Source organism: Epinephelus lanceolatus, chromosome 8 (genome assembly GCF_041903045.1).
Source record: "Epinephelus lanceolatus isolate andai-2023 chromosome 8, ASM4190304v1, whole genome shotgun sequence".
In the NCBI taxonomy this organism is placed as follows: Eukaryota; Metazoa; Chordata; class Actinopteri; order Perciformes; family Serranidae; genus Epinephelus; species Epinephelus lanceolatus.
In genome coordinates this window covers 37922038-37943242 of record NC_135741.1, presented here as the reverse complement: position 1 = coordinate 37943242, position 21205 = coordinate 37922038, and the positions used below count along the sequence as shown (strand labels likewise).

The 21205-nt window shown below is 42.5% G+C and overlaps 1 protein-coding gene across 11 annotated transcripts in view; it reads left to right on the top strand.

Annotated features, from left to right (window-relative positions):
- agrn (agrin) overlaps positions 1-21205 on the top strand; it is a 302216-nt gene that overhangs the window by 219645 nt on the left and 61366 nt on the right. For all 11 annotated transcript variants that reach the window (XM_033628910.2, XM_033628916.2, XM_033628914.2 and 8 more), the window contains 5 exons: positions 4194-4415; positions 12840-13037; positions 13552-13752; positions 19864-20006; positions 20984-21089. In XM_033628910.2, coding sequence (XP_033484801.1) covers positions 4194-4415; positions 12840-13037; positions 13552-13752; positions 19864-20006; positions 20984-21089 — 870 coding nt within the window. The remainder of the gene's footprint in view (positions 1-4193; positions 4416-12839; positions 13038-13551; positions 13753-19863; positions 20007-20983; positions 21090-21205) is intronic.

Sequence of the window (21205 nt, the reverse complement as noted above, 5' to 3'; positions counted from 1 at the left end):
TAGCTGAGTGCACACTAGCAGAGCAGAATCCTTGATTAGAAAGAATTATTCATGTTTTTTTTTTTTTTTTTTTTTACTGTTTCTCCTGACTTTCCCCCACTGCCACAGCAGACCACTCACTGCACCTGCTCAGCCACTAAAACAATGCCTTGGCTACTGCACTCATGTGTTTGGCACTACAGATGTTCCCAGTCAACTGTCAAGCTAATTCTCACATAGAAATAGCTTGGTTGAAACCCAGCAACGCTGGTTTATTCTGGACCTGTCTGACAGAAACACTGATACATGCATGAAGAAGATGTATTTAAGTGTCTGGGAGGAGACCAGGGAGAGAGAAAGAGCTGGAGCAGGCTTGTGAACACCATCCCACAAGCCTTAGTTGTGACAGGCTGCCATTTCAAAGCTTCCGCCTGCATCCAAGAGAGAGGGAAAGACAGCTTTTTAACTGTGTCATAAGATTTTTACACTTGGGGAGTTTTGTCTAAGGTTTTTTTTTTCTTACACCCTCTCCAGTTAATAAATCAGGCAGAATTTTTGCCCCCCAGAGGTAGAGGATGATAAAAAATTAGTTTTGGAGGGGAATTTTCTTTCATCTTTTTTATGTGTGTGAAACAAAGAGAATGGGAGACTAAGGCGTTATCGGAGGCTGCAGTTGTGTTTTAGGAGCTCGTCCTTGGGAAGTGGGCTGGTGAACTTTTATGGAGGCCAAGGTTGTACAGTTAAGCTTGGATCACAAGCTTACGACTGTTACACGCGCATGCACGGTCACAGGCACATGCAAGGAGTTGAAAAGAGATCACGGGGAATCAATTGTTTTTGAAGCTGTACCAAATTAAGCAGCACTAAATAGCTTACATATTTATGTGGCACCTCCAAGCTCTTTTGAAACAGCAGCTTGGCATCAAAACACAGAAATCAATGGCTGTTTTCTAATCTGAAACATTCACTTCCCAAAATGGGACAGCCTGTGTCCTTGCTCAAGATCCGGAAAGATTTGTTTGATCACAGCCACAACTTATTTAAAAAAAACAGCAGGAGGTAGTGGGCAGCCCACAGTATATGTTCCGCTCTACTTTTTACTATTTTAATGTCTGTACCTCATAGGGATTGGAATCAAGAAACAGTTCAGTTAAGAACCGGTTCCAAATTGTCTGATGCATCAGACTGGTATTCAGAAGTTATCAGTTCCTTTTATAAATGCCAGTGTTGTGTCAAAGACTGTTTCCCCATCGATATGTGTCACTACCTACCTAAATATGTCCCAAACTCTTAGCCCTAACCCTCACCACCAAAAGGGGTTGCTTGCATTAACAGAAGGGAAAACAGTATTCGATGGTGGAAACACATTTCAGTACAACACTGGCATCGCAAATAATGACATAGAACTCATGTGGCTATGCTGCTGGAAACTTACAACAAGAGGGAGTCATTGCAGGGAGGAAGAAAAAGTCCAAAGCGTGGCTTCAGTTCATGAGGAAAAATGACAATAGTGCCACTCGTAAAGTCTGTATAATTGTAGTTTCAAGGGTAAAAACACCTGCACTATGCTGGAAAATCTTTCTACACAATATGGGCTTAAATACCAAGAATGCCACATTTTTGACACTTTACACACAAGTGTTTCCACTTCCCAACTGATCAGCATGAGGGTAAATATTGTGTTATAGTAACAGTAGCTTAGGACAGAAACATTATAATTTAAATCAAGTTTATTGCAAGCAATAGGACAGTGTGCAGAAAATCTCCTCTCTTACCTGTGAACATTTTCCTCTGTCATGGCAAACACAACCCTTAGCACTTGATACTATTACTTAGGGCTAACACTTGTCTAGGGCTTCCGGGGCTTGGCTGCCCGTACATACAGTACATAACCAGAGAGTTTTGGCTGCCAGGCTAAAAGTAAGGGATTTGGGCCTGCTTGATGCGACGGCCATCAGTCAGCTTGCTCTCCATGGTCTGACACTGCTTAGGGTTGGTCCTCATGTTACAGTTCATTTATAGACATTAAACACAGACAATAATATCAAACAAAACATTCAAAAACATCTCTCATCAACTGCTGTCCCCCACCTGGTCCAAATAGTCTCTTTTAATTACTTTGGCACGCCCCCTGTCAAACTAATACAGGGTCTACGCCTAGGTAAGCCCAACCCGCCTAGGCTGACAGCCATGTAGGACAGCCAATAGGGAGACCATGTGTGTGCCATGCAGGATCAGTGGACAGGAGGGCCAGTGGCCTGTGACACCTCCTGCACACCTGTCCACAATTTTATCAAAGCTGCACATTAGTAATAACATACAGAAACTTGATCAGGAGTTGGTCAAGAATAAGATTGATAAGGAGAATCAAAAACACCATTGTTATTCTATTCAATTCAATTTTATTTATAAAGCCCAATATCACAAATCACAATTTGTCTCAGAGGGCTTTACAGCATACAGCATCCCTGTCCTTGGACCCTCACAGCAGATAAGGAAAAACTCCCCCAAAAAACCCTTTAATGGGGGATAAATAAACTCTTATCAATAAACTTATGAATTCCCATGCCTAGTACCTCAGTTGCTATTATAATTTGGAAAGATGGTCCACAGTTTAGATAAAAGATGTTTGGGTGACATTGATCTTTACTACCCACACTGCACCCCTCCCATCGTTTCAATCAGAGTGAAACAAGCTAATTGCCTCTGTCTGAGTTACCGGTTGATAGTTTACACCGGCATTAGAGGGACTACTGAACGATTCCGAGCTGATAAATGAATCATGGGGCTCTGAGCACGACAAGTCTCCCCCCTGCGATGCCATCTAATCCCATAATGGTCACGATAATGATGGAGCCATGGGTGGTGTCATTACAAGGGGCAGTTTCCATAACAGCACCCCCACCCCTCTAACGAAAGCTCAAGTAAAAGGTAGACTACAGGAGAAGGAAGTTTGCCTGACTTTGGGTGTAAAATGCACCTCTTTGAGTGCTTCTCATCAAAAATTATGTGATGCCTCCGTCTGCTTTTTCCACTAATCTGCAGACACACCACATTTAGCTGAGTGATCCGCCCCTCATGCGTGAAGCTTTCCAAATGAAAATCACTGTGGAGCCCTGCTATCGTCTTACTCTTGATACCGGAGTGTATACCATTCTCAAGGCTCACACTTTTAACCATCAAGCCAAGCCCTCAAAACTGACACACATACTGGCACCCTGTCTCCATATACACAATGCCATGTTATATTTTCATTGACAAATGCAGCTGTAAAGAATGACTGAGTCAGGATGGGAGGCTGTGATCAAAAGATTGCTCATACCAGTTTTTATGTGTTTCCTCTCTCCTGATCAAGTCAGGTTATATCAGCACAGCCTACACCCGCCGCTACCAGGAATCATAGGTGCAAAATCCAGTCCTCGTTTTAATGAAGTCATGCCGGAGCTAGTGTGTGAGAGGGAGAGACTGAAGCAGACACCTCTCTGTGATGTTCACATTTCATATCTGCCTCTGCCCAGGAGCTTGCCTTTTTTGAATTATTAAGCAGAGGGCTCTTTCTTCTCTTCGCCTGTTTCTTTTTTATTTTTTCTCTTTCTCCGTCCTCTACATTTTTTTCTCTCTCTTGCTCTCTCACACTTTCTGCCTCTTCTTTTTCTCACTCCTCCATGTCAGTTCAGCCAGCTTTGGCTGAAGCGGTGGCTCTCACTGAGATGCAAATGGCAGCCTTTGAAGGGGCATATTGGGAACGTCAATTAATCCAGGCGTTTATGCGCCTGGAGAAAAAAAAAAAAGGCTGTGCAACCATTGTTCGTGGGTTGTTTCATCTCTATTGTGCTACAGGGCCATGTTTTTATCCGTTGTCCTCATGCCACCGGATTCGGCGGGAGCTCTTCAAAGATTCAGGATACATCAGGATAGGCACAAAGTCGAGGAAATGACATAGGAAGCTTAGGAAGCAAAGGGGTCACAGGAATAGGGCTGTATTGCATACTATATCATATCTCCTTTCCTTCCTAAACCTTTTTCTAACACAAAACCTGCAGTTCCCCATGTAGCTATGCTCTAACTTACCTCCCTGTCACCTATGCCCTTTTCAGCCCCAGACCTTTCTCCAACCTCTACTTTATATTCTTCCTGCTTCCCATCTACCCAGTTCAGTGTCCCCCCCTCTCCTCTAACTTTGTTCTCTATCTTTTGGGTGATTGGCCCTTCAGATCTCAGCATACCGAGCCCCTGCCTGGATAAGGTGTGCGATCATGGGGCGGTGTGCGTGGTCAAGAACAACGAGCCGGTGTGCGAGTGCCCCGAGGCCTGCCCGCAAACATCCGACCCGGTGTGCGGATCCGACGGCCACAGCTACGGCAGCCCCTGCGAGATGCGAGCGATGGGTTGTGCCCTGCAGAGGAATATTCTCATCCAACACAAAGGACCGTGTGGTGAGTAACTGCACAACAGTCACATTACAGGAATTTACTGTGCAGTCATAAAATCACTATGAAATGCGTGAATTATAGCTCACAGGTAGGGAAAGATCTCCCTTTGTGAAATACAATTAAGCTCAAATTAATTAATCGTACTACATTACCCAGAGGCAAAATTATAATCCAAAGGCATTAACAATTAACACATATGTATTATAGTCATGGTGACCCCTCGGGGCTTCCCATTTATATCCAACAAAGTCAAAACAATACTTAATATATCTCTACGTCTCTTGAGGAGTATTCTTATCCCTTGCCCAGTACTCTTCATCTCTTCCCTCCCGCTCTTCTTCAGCCCCTCTATACCAACATCAAGACTCCAATTTGCCTGTTTTGACCTTTAAGTAGAGATGCTCTTTACTCCTGATGAAAGAGAATACAGAGCATACTTGTCCGTAATTGGCTACATGAGTCACTTGGCTTTGTCTTGCAGTTTCGAAGCATCAGCTAGTCATTAGTACACCAGCGACAGCGGAGCTTCAAGTGGTAAAAATATCTTCAGATCCACCACACAGGCACACAGCCATACGGGCAGATTTTTACAGCTTGGTAAACCCACTTAGTGATTACTCTTGATGGCTTAATGCCATCTTGGAAGGCCAATTTTCCCATGGACTCTAATTGGTGATTGAGTATTCTTCCTTGTCTACCATCAAGCCATTTGCTTTTCACACACACTGGGCAAAAGCGCAGCGGTTATTAGCCCCTTGGCCCAACTCTCTCACTTACCTCATTCACTCTTTTTACTACAATAGATTTTTTTCTGCATATTTTGAAGACTATAACAATGAAAGTGAGTTGCCCTCTGCAGTGCTGTATTTGTGGATGAGCTGCACAGTTAGCTGAGTGATCAATACAACTGAATTAGTCTCACTTTGCTGGTATGAAATTGTGCTCTACTGTTTTGTCCTAAAACGCGCAGTTTATTGGTCGAGTTTGTTTGTATGAGCTAGTCTGATTGTTTTGTAAAATGAATAGTGGTTTGAGTTTTTCTCTACAGTGGGAAGATGACAGGGTTAGTTGTTGGAGTGGTCCTATGCTCCCTCACTGCCTGCCCATGTATTGCATCTGTCATCTTCCCCTCCCAGCCTTCTCTAAATTGAAATCCAGCGCAAGGATGTATGCCAACAGGAAATGGAGCGAGAGCAGTGTTTGGTCGGTGGGCAGGCAGGCTGACTCAATTTGGTGTGCTACACCACAGGTAGACGGCAGGTCTGTCGGCCCAGGGTCCCTCTGCAGTAATGAATAGTCTTTATTTTAAAAAGCGAGAGGCAGAGCGAGCTGGCGGAGTGGAGGGCCCTGTCTGTAATCCAGCACTATGGATGGTTCTTGGCTCCCAGAGGAAACAGGCCTGCGTCAGCGCAATGGTGCCATAAAAATGCTGAGGCATTGGCTTGCCAGGCGTGAGCCAGCCGAGGAATGATGGCGATGATAATGTGGGTTATTTCTGGGCTGTTTGCACAGCTTTACTGGGCCTCATTCAGCGCCATAACAACTGACTGACTTAAGCTATTATCTCACCTAATTATCACAGGCTATTCCCCCCAGTAATATACTATACATGTTTATGGAGCAGAAAAGGAGAGAGAGGAGAAGAACATATGCTGCCTTCAGGTGCTGTTGGAAGTATTGGAATTAAAAGTTTAGGGTATGAGCAACGGAAGAAAGTGGTGAATAAAGTTAGATTTTCTGTGATATCCAGGTTGTTGAGTTACTCCAACTCTTATATTGCAGAAGCGCATAAGAAGTAATGAATTTTATTATATGTTTTTTAGAGCTTGACCGATATATCAGTTTGGCTAATTAATCAACACCCATAGGATGTTTTAAACTATCGTTATTGGCAGAACACTACAGTGCCAAAGAAACCAGGTTCCCCTCTGTGTCAAAGTGTATTGTTCTTCATTTTAGCATTTATTTACGCAAAAGTTTTGGCTGGACAGCAACAGCGGGTTCAGCACTATAGACCTGGAGCTAAAGTCCCCAAATCTGTGAGTCTGTGACTGAGTGAATGCCACCACTTCCTGTTTAAAGTGAAAAGGCCTATTTCCAAATTATAAGCCCTCTAGCGTTTCATACTCCAAAGTATGTAATTAGATTTAATTAAAGTTGACATTTTTAGCACTGTCAAATACCAGTTACAAAATACTAAAAAGTAATTGAAATACATATTTTAAATGCAAGTAACAAAAATGCTGCCCATCTCTGATCACCATTTTGCATGGAGGCTCCATAAACAAAGTCAGTGTAATGTCATTGTGCAACTGAGAATCTCAAGGTGACTTTGAGGAAGGAAAATAATAAAAAAGAATCAAACCTGCCTAGATTTTCTAGGTTAGTTTGATGTTCAGTTCCAGAATTATATATATTTTTAGGTATTTATTACTTTAAAAATTCAGTGATCCCTATTTATTTATTTATTTAGATATGTGTCACTTTGGATTAGATTCATTAGGTTCAGTTCAACTGTTATGCGGCATCGAATAAAGTAAAAGATTGTTAGTTTCTGTGGGGGTTTATATCAGCTAATTAATTGGCTATCAGCTTTTTCTAGATTAAACTGAAGTTATTAAATTGACCTTCAAAAATCCACCACCAATTTATGTTAAATGTAACTTTTTGCTTTTCTTTTCACTTTTTTTTCTCCGTGAAAACATCAAATGTATACACCACACTTTCATCTTCTCATTCTGCAACATTAAGTAGGTATTTATAAGATGTGATTCCCAAAGTAGCCATCAACTTTTTGTTTGTTTGTTTGTTTACTGACTGTGTTTTGTTATTTCCATCCAAATGCGCCATAATGTGTAAGTTGTCAGATTTATGGCTTCTAGACTCTAAAGTATAGGAGCTTAAGGGAGACAGGTGAGGGTAGCAATAGTTTAAGAGGTGATAGGTGCCAGAGTAGAAAATAACTGTGTGTGTGTGTGTGTGTGTGTGTGTGTAGCTTACCACAGCCTCTCATGGGCCCAGCCATAATTTCATTTCCTTCCCTGCGGGCTAGAAAAATAGCGGTTATCTATATGGCTCAGGTGCAACCCGATAGCGATATGAGTGACATTTGTTATTATTCAGAGATTTTTCCTCCAACTGCATTTGAGTGGCGGGCGACCTTGTAAGGTGGGCTGGGAGAGGTGCGCTCGGTTAATAGACCCCCCAGCTGGATATCAGTCGCCCCGGAAAAAGGGCCATTCATATGACTTTACCCAAACAGATGAGAGCAGAGGCACCGGAATCATTTGAGGAAAGGAAACAAATTCCCCCTTTTTTCTCCCACAGGTGTTTGAAATGATATACACAGTTGAGTAAGAAATATAGGTCACACCAGCAGCATGAGAGTGGTCTGAGAGAGGCGGTGAAAAGAGGGCAGACGAAAGAGGGAGGGGAAAGTAATAAATGCAGGGAGGGAGGGAGATGGAGGTAAATAAGATGAGGAGGAGCAGAGAAAGTGGGGGGCAGAGTTAATAGTGTACCGGCCAGGCAGGCATCGACAGGGGAGTTGTTATCACCCAGGCATGTTCACAAGCCTTCAAAACATAAACCAGCCTACTTCTTTCTGCTTAATCCTGAGGTAATACTCCGCCCAAACCCCCTCAGCCGCAATTCAGGTTTTTTCCCGGTGAGGATATCAACAAAATGCTGCAAAGCTGGAGGGTCTTTGGTTTTTTTCCTCCTCAATGACTCAATCCTTCATGCTTTCAAGGCCACTTTTTACACCAACCTGCCCCTATTTCTCACTCTCACTTCCAAAAGCACAAACACTGCCACCAAACACAACAAGAGAAGCCGTCACAGTGCAAGAACAAATATCAGCAGTTTCCAACTTTAGCTCCAGGGGACTTCAAGGAGACCTTGACTAAATTCCAGCAGGTCCTCTGACAAAGAAAAAAGTGTGGTTTGATACTTAGAGTGACATGGCAGGAAAAATTGAAATCCAGGGAAGTTTTATATAAGGAGATTATTATGATATATACAGCATTTTTGTGTTGTCCTGTCATATACTACCTACAACAAGGAGTGACCTCCAATATTGTCTAATGATTCTAATACATCAGTACATGATACTAAAATTTCCATGGCTAATGAAAGCTGCTCATTTGACACACACATATCTGATTCTGAGCAGCTTAAGTTTTGGAAACATTTCAAACTTAATTTGTAAATTCAACACCTCAATTTGTGTTGGGTAAATTAAATACTGTGTTTAATTTTTTAACTACAGCTTTTGAAATAAAGATTTCCCACGTACCAAAATGGCTGAGCCAAACAACAGCCTAAATGAATGGCCATGTTGCCAGACTCATGTCCAGCTTGTGATGAATGTTGCGCAAATATTGTCCTAACTCCTCTGATCTGGGCGCCAATGCTGGCCCAAAGCTTGCCTGACTGTTTAAAAGTATAGCTGATTCTCAGCCCATCTCCACACACCATTTATGGGTCAGAGGCAGGTTGCATTTGGTGCCGACTTTTAGCTGCAATCGAACTGAGTCAGGTGCTTTGGATGCAGCTGGTATTAGATTTTATTAGACCTGGCATAAGAATATCTTAAAATGTCTTACTTTGATCTTGGACACGCTGTGTTATACTGTATATTTTCTTGGCTGGAGAGATTCGTGCATTGGTGGACATGAAAGTAAATTTGAATGAGATGAGCACATTAGAAACTGTCGTAATGCCTTGCCTGCCAGACTTTTTCCCCGACCATTTTATGCTTGTGAAGTTGTCTGCCTTCAGGGGGATAAAAGTTTTTCACCGGGACTCAGAATTAGTGATGACAGACTCAGAGATGACTGAATCTTAGATGACAGAAAGTGGACATTTTAACATTAGCAGTAATGGTGACAATTCTCCCTCTGCTCCTGGCTTTGAACTGGAGTTCCCCTCTTTTTCTGTCTGTCTGCGATGCGTGTTGTCTGGAGGATCAGGCAGTGTGGAGAGCCAGGTGCGAGGGCCAGGAGCTGATAAAGAAGCGAGGCTGCTATCAGGACACAGGGCCTGATAAAGGACAACACTCACCACCGCCACTTCCTGATTTATAGCCGCCGCAACCAGAGAGGAGACACAACTACAGCAACCCTCATTTTTATATTTTATGTTTATTTATTTTTGTCACAGAAAACCCCCAGCTATTTTAAAGCCTCTTCATCTTTTGCAGCCAAAATTTCCAAACTGTCTTGCAGTATAGAAGGAGCAACATCTGATCACTGACAATAGATGATTTTTAGTCTGAGTCATAGATTATTACACTTACAGTATACATGGCCAAAAGTAGATGGATACCCCAACATTACACTGATATGTGATTGTTTAAAGAAATATTTCATTGCTGGAAAGATGGTCTTTTCATAAAACTAGGCTTTCTATGCAGTTGGAAGGTGAAAATATGTTTAAGTATGTTGGTGCCGTATGACCATAGAAACCAGAGAAAAAAGAGTGTGGCATTCACTTTTGCTCAAGAGCTAGAAAACCTCCAGCTAACAGAATGCACTGCGTGGCACCGGACCAATAAACACTCCCGCTGGTGGGTGACATAATGCAAGCTGCTCGTCTAAAACTAATATGGCAGCCAGCTAGTAACAAAACATCTCATATTCCATTTAAACAGTAAGCTAAATATGCTTCTGAGGCTAGTGATAGGCAAAGCACTAACAGAATCTTTGTATATCTTTGATCAGCGCTGCTTAGTTTTACCATTTGATCTCAGTATTTTCAGCCTCCATTTTCACAATACAGGAAACAGTATGGCACCTACTTACACTACACTAAAATACATTTCTGGAAACAACTCAGACACACGTTGCATCATCCAGCGGATTTTCATCTGGGTGCTGGCAAGATGGAGGAAACTTTACCATAGTTGATTTACACATACTGCCCACATTGTTATGATACAAAGCTGGTTAAAAATTGGCAAAGTATCCCTTTAACACCTCATTCCAAAACCATGGGCATACATATGCAGCTATAACTACCTCCACCCCACTGGGAAGGCCTTCCACAAGGTTTTGGAACCTGGCTGCAGTGATTTTGCTCCCAACCAGTAAACAAGAGCATTGGTGAAGTCTGCCACTGATGCTGAGGCTTGGCTTGTGTTCGATGTTCCAATTAATCCCAAAAGTGTTGGATGGCTTTGTGCAGGCCAGCTCAGTTCTTCCACAGCAAACTCTGAAACCATTATTTTACGGTTCTGGCTTCCTGCACAGAGGCATTGTCGTGTTGAAAAGAGGAAATTGGCTAGTCCCCTTAGTTGTAATTAGGGGGACTAGCCCAAACTATGACTAACAGCCCCAAACCAAAATTACACATTGGTTTAAAGGAAAAATTGGTCCTGCTTGCTCTGCTCATGTAATTTTTAAATATGGCTTCAGAGAAATTAGTCATTCTACCAGTATACAATGCATTGCTCCTACAGGCAATGTACTATATGTAACGTGTAACACATTTCCATATTCAGTTCACAGTCAAGCTTTGAATCTGAGGAGAGAGTGGATGCCAGCACTATATAGAGAGATGAAGCAAATGAAAGACTAATAAACAGATTAATAATGTGGAAAGTTCCAGCGGCCAGTCTGGCCTCTCTCAATTAGTGCTAAATCAGCAGCGGGTATTAGCTGGCCCCTAATTGAATGTGATAGCGAGCTGTGCTAATGCAATCCTCCAGGTGTAATTGGTGTCAGAGGGAGAGGCACATCCACCGCTAGCCCTGTGTGTATGTGAGGCCTTGCGTTTGCCTTCTCATCTGTTTCCTGCCCCCATGTGACACCACTCAGTGCCATGAACATGTCTGATTCCTGCTGTTTCTTCAGGGGAAAAAACTTTGACTCCAGAAGCAGTCAATTCCTCAAGAGATGATCCAAGTGAATCCTCCAACTAATAAGGGAACTCTCAAAAGCTCTCTAAGCCTTTTGGGTATCTCAGCGCTGTCTTTTGGCAGGAAAATACACATATCATCTGCCTGCTTCAGTTTTGAAGTATGGTGGGAAAATAGCATATTTATAAGCAGATATGAACAACCTTACAAAGTGAGAAATACAACCAGAAAAAGTGTGACTTTTCTCACTTAGTTCTGACCAGTTTTCCAGTACTCACTGCTAAGAAGCATGCCCAGAAGATAGTGCTGGCACCATGCTTCCCCATAGGGATGTTGATGAGCAGTACCTGGCTGTCACTAGATATATAGCAATTGGCATCCAGGCCAAAGAGCTCAAGTCTTGTCTCATCAGACCAGAGAATCTTTTCCTTCATGCTTTCAGAGTCCTTTAAGTGTCAGTTGGCAGCCAGGCTGTCACGTGGCTTTTTCTCAGGAGCAGGACTCAACTCTTCCATAATGTCCTGATTGATGGAGGGCTACGGTGATGCCTGTCCTTCTGGCAGACTCTCCTATTTTTGTATCTTTGAAGCTCTTTGTGTTCAGTTATTTAGTTTCAGCTCCAGAAGGAGGAGTTTTGGGTGTTTCCAGATGTCTGAGCCCACTGTGCTCCCGGGAACTTTCAGCACTTTGGCATCTTTTTATTTATTTATTTTTATCCTCTTCCTCAGATCTGTGCCTCAGTAGAATTCTATCTGCTGAGAGTTTTTATGAATTTCATGGCTTGGTTTTTAGCTCTCACATGCATGTGAACCGTGACACCTTTTAATAGACAGGTGTGTACCTTTGGAAAGTATTTCAAATCAATTGAGTCTGCCTCGGGTGGACTCCAATAAAGTTTTACAGCTATTCTTTACTCAGTATGGAAACTTTGCATCTCTGCACTCCTTGTATTTGTGCTGCTGCACTGCATCATTAAGCACTTCACCAGCTGTCAGTAACACAGCTTGTCAAGAGCTAGATAAAGAAAAGACAACAACTCATTTTTACCAATTAATTGCTGAATGGCTGTTGTTCACACTATGAATGTTAAAACACAGGAAAATAATAAGTAAATAAATGTTTACAGCATCTGTTAAATAGCATGTTAGCACAGTCTTTGTGACGCAGTAACATTATCTTAATGGAAGTTGCTTTAATATTGACAGCCTATAGCAATGTACCTTTTTGTAAATATGTGCATAAAAAGAATAACAATGCAGCGCTAAGGATGTGTAGTCAGGCAGAAACTGATTCCTTTGCAGCTTTCTATTGAGTTGAGGGATCATCGAAATGTAAGATGAGTTTGAAATGCACTGCAATGTGTCTGCAGATTAATGTCATACAATAAATTTGATCCATTTTAAGTCTACCAAACACCAAAATATAAAAGTGTAAAAAGGAATGAATATTTTAGAAATTCAGGGTATTTATTGGAGCTGACTTGCCACCAAAGTCATGTAAAAGCATACTTGAAATTCATACATAGAGATACACACTGAGCCTTTGCTTTCGTCCTTATCTCCATCTAGATGAGGCTTGTGCCAACTGCTCTTTCGGGGCAATCTGCGATGCCCAGAGCAGGCAGTGTGTGTGTGCATCGGAGTGTGTGGAGTCCCACCAGCCTGTGTGCGGCAGCGATGGCAGCACCTACAACAGCGAGTGTGAGCTGCATGTGCGTGCCTGCAAACAACAGATGGACCTCCGAGTGGTCAGCCAGGGAGAGTGCAGTAAGTAATGCATACATTTCTACAGCATGTGTCATACTTTATGAACAGCAAAGGAGGAACATGTTCTTGGCATAAGCATGAATCCTTGGTGATCAGTTTACGCTAAGAAAAATGCACGATGTTCATAGGTAAAATATTCCATGGTGAATGGAGTTCTTTTTAATTAAATGTGGGTATAAAGAATACAAATGGAGCCCTACAGGAACGTCATACAGCTGCAGGCAGGCAGTTCATATTTTAACACGCTTGGACAGATGGAGAATTACTAAGGGAATGTGTATATGTCAGTTTTAAGAGAGGGATATATTACAAGAGGAAGTGGCATGCATGGCAATTAGGACAGCACCAGAGAAATCTCAGTTAAGTATCTAATCGAGACATGCATTTAAGGTCTGGTGTGTATGAAATCCATCAAAACAACTCCATGAATGTTTCTTCTTTTTGCACTGACCCATTATGCTCTGACCCATCCCACTGCTGTGTGTGTGTGTGTGTGTGTGTGTGTGCAATTCAGAAACATGCGGCAACACTGTTTGTGCCTGGGGTGCCCGGTGTGTCCAGAACAAGTGTGAGTGCCCACAGTGCTCAGGCGAGCCCTTCTCTCCGGTGTGTGGAAGTGATGGCACCACCTACAACAACGAGTGTGAACTCCGTGCGTCCTCCTGCATGCGGAAGAGGAGAATTGATGTGGCGAAGCCCGGCAGCTGTGATGAAGGTAGGAAATGGACTTTGAAATGGTGTAATTATGTTAACCAATCGGCCATTGAAATGGTGTAATTATCTTTATCAACTGACCTGTGTGGTACAGTATCCAGTCATCTGTGGATTTTCATAATGGCTGCATATGCCACTAGCAGCATGCCAACAGGCTAGAAGTGAAAGTCATACTGCGTGTCCATCAGCAAAACATGAGCAGAAATAAGTTGTGGGTGATTAAGTTCAGGTCAGCTGTACATTTTATGGCTGTTTTGTTTGTTTTTTCTTTTTTTTTTCGTAAGTGCATCTCACTTCACTTCCCAGCTGTCATTAAGGCTCTTAATTTACCTCACCTGCAAATTATATCAGAACCAGGATCATAATGAAAGGCAACCTTATACTTGTAATTTACGCTATTTTATAATGTTTTACAGTTTCATAGTAAGGAGCCTCCCTGTTTTCTGGTCTGCTTCTCTTCTAGCATGGATTTTCTCTTATTTTACTTTTGTCTGAAAAAATCAGAACCAATGAATTATTGTTGGTCTAACTTTCGCTCAGTGTTAATCTACTGTCAGTGAAACACAACACTAACACAGTGTTAAAGGAATTTAGTGGAAACTTACCTGAAAATAAGAATTGTAGTGTTTTCCTACTTTAGAATGACCTGTTTATATTTCATAGGGAGTGGATCACTGCAGTTAGAAGCCCGTCTGCGACAAGCAGTGTCAGAAAAACACTGACTTGTAACATGACTTGCTTTATTCAGTGTTTTTACCGGTTTAAAACACCAGGTCCATTTATTTTGGAGAGAAAGAGACCTCTGTGGGAATTTTGCTCTTGCTGAAAACCTCCAGAACAAATAACATTGAAGGAATTATAGCCTGGGAGAAGTTTCAGCTAGTTGCAATCTGCAATCCTCACCACTAGAAGGCACTAAATCCTCTTAAATCATACACACTTAACCTTTAACAACTGCAAAACGATATCAAATTATCTGTTTACAAACTCTCACACAACTCATGCAGTATAACCCAAGTCTCATTTAAGTTGGTGAACTGATGTTTTGATATATATATATTTAATATTGTTAAATGCGGACCCTGAATGCTTCAATTCATGATGAATGTTTGGATTTTTGGGATTCTCCGTTCACCATGTAGGCATACAAGCATAAAATTCAAGGTTACACGTGTTGTATAATTGATACATAAATTTGTGGGTGAAATATTCCTTTAAAATATTTATAAAGCATAAAACTTTGTGTGAAATATCTGCAGGAAGTGTCAAGTGACAGTAGCTTAACACAGAGCAAAAGAATAGCATTAGTGACTGACTGAAGTATATCAGTCAAAGAAACAGTATTTTTTGTTAAAAAGAGAAGCTCAGCAGACAGAATTTACCATATGAGCCCGCTTCAGTCTGCTTTTATTAGGGGCTGGGTTTCTTTTGTGCATGTTGGTTTTTATTTGTAAATTTACGTTATACATTTTTATCTAACCCTTTAAGTGTGTGACCGATGGCACTTAATGCGAGTGTCCCTGATTTCTACGCCTGTAGCTCTGTCGTTCCTCCACATTCGAAATAAATGAAGTCTAATTCACCGTGCAAATCATATCTTGATCAGCGCTGACAGACCGAGGCAGCATATCACAGCCCCTTGCTCGGCCCGTCTCGGGGACAACTCTGGAGGGAGCCACATGCCAACCTCTGGTTGTCATGTAGACGGCTGCGTTGCAGCTCCCCTGTGGCTGCCAGGTCGTCACAGCGAACATAGTCATCCTCTGACAAGGTGTGAAGGGGAGCAGATTACACCTGCCAGCAGGAGGGATGGCTGGAGAGAAGAGAAGAGGGGGTAGATGGAGGGCAGAGCAAATAGAGATGAGAGGAATCCTCTTCCATTTTGATTGCTAGCCAGGGGTGTTTCTTTCTTTTCTTCTTTCTTTCCCTCTTTTTTCTCTCTACCATTGTCTACCGTATTGGCCCCAGGCCCGTGAGGAGAATCATGCCGCAAAAGCTTCTTGTGGTCGATTTAACATCATTTCATTGACTGAAACAAGTGACCTTTTTTGTATGTGGAGCATGAAGAAATGTGAAACTGTATGCCCGTGATGCAGACTCACTGTCACCACACACATCCACACTCTGTTCTCTTTCTGTTGGTTGTCTCGTATCAGGCGAAAACGCTCTCTTCCACCTCCCCAAGGGCATTGCTATGCTTGTGGTGCCTGATGGCATTTTTTTTTTATTATTTTATTCTCTCTCTCATACTGTCTCTAAACATCCTGCTTTTTTTCATCAGTTGCTCATTTTGATTCAGAGAAAACCATCAGGCTTACACAATAGAATCTTTTTTTTTTCCACTCCCCATCGCTCCCTGCCATCCCACCCACTCATGTCTCTCTCTCTCTCTCTCTCTCTCTCTCTCTCTCTCTCTCTCTCTCTCTCTCTCTCTCTCCATTTTGCACTCTTCTCCATCAAAATTGTGCCTCTTGACAAAAGGGGCACCGATGCTTTCACAGATAGGGGTGGAGATGGGATTGTCTGCAATCGATAAATTTCACACTAGGGGTGAAATCTGCAGGCTCTGTCCTCGCTCCTTTCAGCCCCCTCAGATGTGACCCAGACCCTCCACAGGAAGTCTGGTGTGATTGTAAAACGATCAAAACCAACTTGCTGTTTTTCCCCTTGAAATATCTGTGTTTGGCTTGTAATGTTTCTCTTTGGCTACATACATACAAAAAGGATTCCTTGTTGATGTAGTTATTCCCACCTAGATGTATGAGTGGTAGGTTTCTGCAAAATTATGAGTATATATTGTGTAATACAGCAGTCTGTCACACTGTAAGACCAAAGACTGTATTTTCTGGCTCTATTGAAGACAGCAGCAAAGCTCTACATCAACGGTGTGCACAACCCCCCTCACTCTATACTTCATATCTAAGATAAGCCTGGAGAGGAAGTGAACATGTGATTTATTCGCTTACGTAGACCTGCCTTAAAAACCATCCTCATTAGTCTTGTTGGGGAGGAGGGGGCCACAGAGCATAAAAATGGAAGTTGTTTTCTTCCGCCTTTTGTTTAACAGTAATGAAAAATGACAGTGTTCCCACTGTTGGCCATACAGGGAAATTTATCACCTGTTTAATTTCACACTCGGGTAGGCCTGGCCTCAGCTTCTTTTCTCGACACTGACAAAGTGGCAACTGAGAGCAGTGCATCACCTACGGGGGCCCAGGCCCTTTTTTAATTGAATAGACATTTAATAAACAAGATTATGAGTGCAGGATCACACAGTGATGCACGGTCCACACCCTGCTCTTCACATATCGGATCAAGAAAGCCCCAAAAGACGTTAAAGGGCATGAAAAAAAAGCAAAGTGGCTGGCTGGGTGGTAAAAGAGCTCATCGAGTGAGATCAGCGGATTTTTCCTTCATGGTCCATCCATCACAGGGCTTGTAACCTTCTGTTGAGGCAACAAAACTTCTTCTCTCCTTCCGCCATCTCCAAACTCCCCATCCCTTCTCCTCCGCCGGGTGTGACACTCCATCCCTCTCTATCTCGCAGAACTTTATTTGGACTAAAATACGCTGTCACATCCCTCAAGAACGTGCATTACAAGGAACTGATAGATGGAACAAAAACAGAGGCAAATTGTGCCACGCCTCATCCAAAGGCCATCACCATCTTCGATCTTTGCCATGACACACGCCACAATGAGGGAGGATTTGTTTCAAATGATGGATGTCCAAGTTGATATCCGCACAGGTTGTGATATCAGTGGTATCATAACGATATCGGTCACTCCTGGAGCCACTGATGTAGACACAAGTAATCTGGTCAACCAAACATCTTCAGGCAGCATCTCAACCCATCACGTGCATTTTCACCTCCCTATCCACTATTATTTACCCTCATCCTCTTCCTCTTCTTCTTCTCCCTCTGTTTTCTTTATCACACACTTTTAGACAGCTTTGACGATAGCATCTCCTCCATCATTTCTTCATTATTTTCACTGTCAAGTCCTTGTAATGCTTTTTCCTCTCTGTCTTCCGTGGACATTATTCTTATGCTATTCATTTCCTTTCTTCTCTCCGCCGCTGAATTCTGTCTTCTTAATGGAGCTCCCTTGGCTAAATAGACTCTCGTTTCTGACATGATTGAGTAAAGAGGAACGGATGGGCAGTGTGGAGAGAATAGCTGATGCAGCCATCTTAGCTGGGGATGTATTAATTGAAAGGTTCATAGGCAGCGCGGGTGGCGGGAACATCAAAGAGCAAAAGCTAATTAGGACCCCCCTTCGCCCCTTCACTTTTATTTATTCCATTCTAATGTCTTACCTCTTTTATTTATTTATCTCGTCTCTGTAAGCGGGCCTGAGCAGAATATGAATTGGAGACTCCTGCATTTCCCTTTTATTGTGTCTTGCTGAGCTGGCGTACAGTAGACAGATACATGTAGCTGCCAGAGCCTCAGTTCTTATTCCTTTTTCTGATCTGGAGTCAGCTGACTTCTTGTCTTCAGGTGACTTCTGAAGTACCCTCAGATACCTGCGATAATGTCACTGGCAGTTGCAAGCCATTAGCCAGCACATTAGCCCCGTCACAAAATGTTATGTTTAACTGGGACTGTAGGTTCACAATCGATAAGTAGCTACAACAGCAAATTCAAGACAAAGCATTAGGGTCGGAGGTTCTGCTGGCTTAAAATGGAGATGGAGCGAGCCCTTAACTAGTCCTGATGTTTGTGGGGGATGTGGTCTCTACACAAATCTACAGCTCCACTGCTGTATCCACTGCTAATGAAGTGAAGGCCCCTCCACTGTATCGACTACTCTGAGCTGTCACAGCCCATTGCTGATGACCCATATCAAAAAACAGCCAGGCTTCATCTGCCCCAGCCCCTCCCCTGCACTGTGACCTGCTCCATAATCTACTTTAGAAGATGGGTTATGCTAAGTGGCACTTCCATCGCTACGACATTGATTTCACCATTAGAAGTGGCGCATCAATACAGCGAGTTGAATGAGCCCTGAAAGTATACAGGAAGAGGAAATAACACCTTGATTACCTGATGTTTTTTGAGTCTCTCATCTGCGCTGGGAGCTTTTAGTCGGACTGCATTCCTTTTTTTTTGAATAACAAATTTGTTTCAAATGAACTTTCTGCCAGCCCAGGGGGGTGCCTCTCTCTCCGTCTGACATTCTCTCTATCTTTCGCGCTGATGCTTTCATTCCCTGCTTTCGCACATATTCACCTAATCTCCCTCAGGAGCTCCACTGTAGGTGAAATTTGCAACTTCAAAAGCAGGATCCTCCCGGTTTCTCTGCCTGCACTCTGCAACAGCCCCCGATTTGTTTTTCATAAATGGAACTCCCAAACGGTCCTGCTGGTTTTTTCCCCCTTCATGTATGGATTGCTTACCTCGTGCTAAAGTTTCCCTAACCAATTCTAAAGTCTGCACAACAGCTAAACAATGACAACGGTTTTGTGAAACAACACAAATCCTGGACAGTGATTGTGAGACTTTGTTTGGCCTTGCTGCCTCTTTTATCAGTAGCGTACTCCCTTCGATCCAGAGAAGTGCACTTTTAAGATAAATAAAAGGCCTCCCAGGGTCACAGTTAAAGAGTTGCTGGGACAACTTTCTTTAAAGTCTTAGGCGATAATTAGATTTTACAGAACACTTTGCAATTAGTTGTATTCTCATATCAGGAAGCAGGCATCCATAAAGAGCGGCCTTGCCACCAATTCTCTCTGCACACTTGGAGGCCAGAGTTAATAATTCCCTCCCTTTTTGTCTTTGATTTAATTGAAATGAAAAGGATGCCTCGCTGGTTGTGCAGAGATGTTGTGTCTAATTTATTTAGTCAATCTCTTGCCCTCACTACAGTTGGTCATTATCTTGTACTACCAGCAGTGCCTTTGGATCCCTTGCACTGCCACCAGCCTGAGGGAAATGTAAATTATACTAACTTTGTGATGTTCCTAATGTGTAAATGCTACCTTAACTTAAAGAGAAATGAAAGTAGGACACTCTTTTCACCTGAAGCACTGATGAAGGGCCATCTCCCCTGTGTGTTTGTATGTTTTATTAATGGTACTGTGTCTTTATGGTGTTTTTATTACGCAGACTGCGGCTCAGGGGGGTCAGGCTCAGGCATTGAGAGCTGCGAACAAGACCGCTGTCGCACGTTTGGAGGCTCATGGGACGAAGACGCTGAGGACGACCGGTGTGTATGTGACTTCACCTGCCAAAGTGTTCCCCACAACCCGGTACGGCCGCCACTCATGTGGTTTAATCCTTTAAACACATTTAATGCAATTTGTATCAGAAACGTTTTGCTCAGATTCATAACTCAGTCAGACTGAAACACAGAAACATCAGACATAATGAGAGCTGCACTCCACAGTTCATCAGGGATACATGCAAATCATTTATTTGTAAAAGCACACCTCATAACTTTACATCTTGTTTCCTAATCATCACGATTTGACTTTTTCTTCAGTATCACTAGCAATTCAGGTGATGTTTTTTTGTTTCATTGTCATGGATGCAGCATCATGCGACCTTAGTGTGGAAATTTGGTCACATGATAAGAGATGGTTGTCGTAACAACTTAGGTGCATAGCTAAGGATAGGTAGAATAAGGATAAATGATTAGGTCAAGTCATAGATGTGACACTTGGGACATGTCCCCACCACTTTTTGAAATAGCTGGTTTTGTCCCTATCACATTTTAAAAGGATAATTTGTTAAAATGTTCTGAAAAATAGCTTGTAACATGAAAGGTAACTTATAAATGAGAACCATTTTAGAAAGGTTTATTAGCACAGTAAGAAAATAAACACATTTTTATATTTTGAATTGTTACCTGCTGCCTGAATTCTGTAATTTCCTTTATACTTAAATAAAGACATTTCCACCATAAACCGATGGATAAAAATTCACCAGAATTCAGGAAATGAAGTGTTTGACGCTCAAATTTCCTGGGGGAGGACCACCTAGGCCTTTTGTTGTTTTCTTCCGGCCTGCCTTAATTGTCTGCTCTGACCTCACACTGATCCCCCACCACATTTGCATCTGTTAAAGGCTGTTTAAGAAATATTTCATCAGAGCCCTTCGTCCTCACCAATTTTCAACACAAAGTGACTCCCTTGGTTAAGTGATGACAACTGAGCAAACTATCAGCGAAAGAAGACCGTGACCAGACATTGTGTAATTTTCAGTTTCCTTTGATTCTTTTTTTCAGGTTTGTGGCTCAGATGGAAAAAACTACAGCAATGAGTGCCAGCTGAAGAAGGCCAGATGTGAGAAACAAGAGCACTTGTTGATTCAAAATCAGGGACCCTGTGCAGGTCGGTACATTATGCCACTTAATGTCATTACAGTGCGCAGAAGCACCCTCACCAAGACTCATTGTCATTGACATCCCATCTCTCCACTCATTACATCCATTGATGGGGTAGTAATA